The 3,447-nt window shown below is 57.5% G+C and overlaps 1 protein-coding gene across 1 annotated transcript in view; it reads left to right on the top strand.

The window, feature by feature from the left end:
- The window catches only part of NDOR1 (NADPH dependent diflavin oxidoreductase 1), a 13,051-nt gene that overhangs the window by 5,873 nt on the left and 3,731 nt on the right, over window positions 1-3,447 (top strand). The window contains 6 exon segments of the mRNA XM_009869303.1: window positions 191-233; window positions 236-298; window positions 1,237-1,383; window positions 1,928-2,050; window positions 2,667-2,694; window positions 3,333-3,359. Of these exon segments, the coding sequence (XP_009867605.1) occupies window positions 191-233; window positions 236-298; window positions 1,237-1,383; window positions 1,928-2,050; window positions 2,667-2,694; window positions 3,333-3,359 (431 nt within the window).

Raw genomic sequence — 3,447 nt, 5'->3', positions numbered from 1 at the left:
ACCCCCTTGCCTGTTGGAAAGGTTTTGGGCAATGCTGTGCTTCGTTCTGTGTATGAGTGGCTGTTTCCGGCTGGGATGAGTGTTGGTGATGCCCTGGGCACAGGCTTTGTCCCTGGAGGAGGCACTGGGCTCTTCCTGCAGTGCCGTCCTGGGGGTCTTCTCATTTCTCATGGCTCCTGTCTGGACACAGGCTCACCCCGATCGGATCCAGATCCTCATGGGAGTCGTGCGGTACAATTCAGTAAACCTCGCCGTGGTCTCTGCTCAACCTGGTTGGCTTCTCTCAACCCAGAGCAAGGTAATTGCTGAGACTCTGAGAACCCAGCGTGCTTGCCCCAGCACACATTGCTGATCCCACGGGCCCATGGGGGAGCTGTGTGTGTGCTGACCGTGCGCTGGAGCTGCTTGGACCCTGGGTGGAGCACCACCGCCATGGGTTGCTGGAGCACACGGACTGAACTCAGAGTAGCCATCTTTCCTTGCTGCTCCCATCCTCCTCAGAGCATGGTGTGCTCCTCCAGCTTGCCCAAGCTTTTCGTTTTCTCCCAACTACCTGATCCTTCTGCTCCCAGCACCTGCTGGGACAGCCTGCCCTGCTGTCCCCCAGTGGGCTGCTCTTGGTGTCCTGGAGCTGGTCATGCCCTGACTGCTGGACACCTCCAGCCCCATAGCACCAGCTCTGGGAAGGAGATCCTTCCTTTGAGCACATCCATCCTGTCCTGCAAAGTCTGTGTGTGCTGCTCGTCCAGCCTAACCACAAAATCCCTCCAGCTGGGTCTCCAAGCCAATGTGACAAGCTCACAGATCTCCCTGCTGTGGACTGGTAGAGAATTGCCCTGCATGACTCCAGGGCAAGTTGAGATCTTCTCTGAGTACCACAACTCTGGCTCCCAGAGAAGGCAGGTTTAGCACTGCTGTACTTGACAGCGGGGTTGAGATCTCTGCTCGCCTCCACTGCTCCCTTCCCTGGCACCAGCTTTGTGAGACTACCATCCCATGGCCCCTGTGCTCGGGGGCTCTTGCCTTGCTCTGCATTTCACTCAGGTGCTTGCAGGGACAGCACTGAGACACCTGAACCACTTTTGATACACATATGGCATCCCTGTGGCACCGGAGTTGCCTTAGTGCCTGGGTGGGGGTGACCCCGGTGACGTCCGGATGCCCACCTCACCCTCCGCAGAGTGTCCCAGGTGCGGCGGTGGTGGGGTGGTGCTAGTCGGTCTGTTTGTTTTGCAGGCGATGTCCGGGTACCTCTCTGGGTGAAGAAAGGAGGGATGAAGTTCCCTGTTGACCCTGACACCCCCGTGATCATGATTGGCCCCGGCACAGGGGTGGCACCTTTCCGAGCAGCGATACAGGAGCGGGCTGCACAAGGATGTAGAGGTGAGGGATGGCCCTGGGAGGGACTTGAGATGCCCCTTGCTGCAGGCAGATCTGTGTTCCACGTATGGGAAGAAGGAACTGGGGGCTCCTGGGGATTTGGACAGGCCCAGGCTTTGCTGTGGTGAGTGGGAGTAAGCAGAGCTCAGTGTGTGCTCTTTGAGTCAGGCTAGGGCTCTGCAGAGGCTCTTTCTTGGCTCTCTATGAGTTGAGGTGGATTCCTGAACTCATCTTATGCTGCACAAGGAGTCGTGCCTCTGCTCTTGTCCCATCCTCGTTCCCTTGGCTCAGCTGTGGAAGCTGAGGCTGCTGAAGGGGAACAGGCCGCCCTGGAGAGGCTCTTTTTGCCCTACCTGCTCTTCGCTTCTTGCTTTTCTGGCACTCAGGGGGCTCTGGTTGCCACAGGCCACTTGGCTTCACACTCACATGGCTCTGCCAGGCCAGGGCAGAAGAGAGGCGAGGCTCTACCACAAATCCCAAGGGCACCAGCAGTCCCCAGCACTCATTTGGTCCACCCAGCACAGCCGCTGTGGTCTGCTCTCTGCAGGGAACTGCTTGTTCTTTGGGTGCCGCCAGAAATCCAAGGACTTCTACTGCCAGGCGGAGTGGGAAGAGCTGGTGACAAAGGGCTTCCTGATGCTCTTCACGGCATTCTCCAGGGACCAGGTGAGTTCCCAGAAAGGGAGGGTGGATTCGGAAGCATCTCAGGCAGCTCTGATGGCACTCGGCCAGTGTTTATAGCCCCTGTACCTGTTGGCATGGTCTGGGAAGGGCCTGGTGGGATGGCACAGTGATCACCTCACCACACCTTGATGCTGGCTGGGATCCCCACCAGCACTGCAGTGCTGCTGCTCATCTGAGACCTGTCTGGCTGAGTTGAGCTGGAAAAGTTGCTGGGACAGGGCTGGCCAGTGCTGGAGTAGATAAGGCGTTAGCCAGCTTTGTTTGGCTGGACCACGTGAGTGATAAAAGGCTCTTGATAACCTGTCTTGGTTGAGTGCCGCCCTCCCTACCGTGTCCCTCTGATTGCTGAGCTTGGCCTCCCTGCCAGCTCTCAGCTGTGCAGGAGAAAGCTCCCCAGAGGTACGAGCACTCCTGCAACTCAGCCCCTCACTTTGCTCCTTTATTTTCCAGGCAGCATTTTTGATGGGCAGCTCTCAGCCTCTCCTTGGGGCAGCAGCGCTTTTTGCATTGCTGGAGAGGCTCTGTGAGCTGGGCCTGTGTTTCACTGCCTTGCCCTGTCCGGTGACGGCACTGAAAGCTCAGCCTGCCTTTGAAACGGAGAGATCTGATAAAAAGGGTCAGTGAGAATGGGTATTTCTAGGTAGCTCAGCTGCACCAGTCCTTTTCTTTTGGCTGTGTTGACATGAAGCCGTCATCTTTTATCCAGTCACTTGTAAGGCCTGAGTTGAAGGTTTCTGTGAAGCCTTTCCAAGTCTTTGATGAACAGGAGCAGCACCGCAGAGCTTTGCTGGATGACCAGTCTGCCTTTTTTCTGATGGCTCACACAGTGAAAGCGGAGACCTGCTGCTCCCCAAAACTGGAGAGCAGCCCTGGAGCCACCTCCTGCCCTCACAGGCTCGGGAGGGACAGGGCTCACGTTGGGGCCTGCCTCCTGACCTCCGCTTCTCTGCCCGCTCCGTGGGGAGAAGCAGTTTTTCGTGTGGGTCTTCCGCCACTGAGTCCTTGCAGTGTGGCAGAGGGAGGCGAGCAGCACAGCCGGGTGGGATGTGCCGCACTGGGCCGTTGTACCTGCGGCTCTAGGAGATTCCACAGCTGTTAAGTTGTCAAAAACTGTTTTCCAAGAGCCTGGCAGGAGCTGGGATGCTCTGTAGCTGAGCAGAACCCTCTTTTCTCTATCAGGTCCCCTTCGCAGAGACCTCCTGTCACATCAGGTCTACCCCATGGGGACTGATTGATCCCAGCCTCATGCGCCTGCCGCTGATTCTCAGCAGGATGCCCTGGAGTTTAGCTGACACGTCGTGACCCGAGTTTGTCATTGGGGTGCTCTGGTTTCTAGTCAGCTGCAGGTCCTCAGATGCCCCTCTCGGAGCCCCAGCCTCATTG

This window comes from Apaloderma vittatum, unplaced genomic scaffold (assembly GCF_000703405.1).
Source record: "Apaloderma vittatum isolate BGI_N311 unplaced genomic scaffold, ASM70340v1 scaffold25785, whole genome shotgun sequence".
Classification (NCBI taxonomy): Eukaryota; Metazoa; Chordata; class Aves; order Trogoniformes; family Trogonidae; genus Apaloderma; species Apaloderma vittatum.
This window is presented reverse-complemented; position numbering and strand designations above follow the sequence as displayed.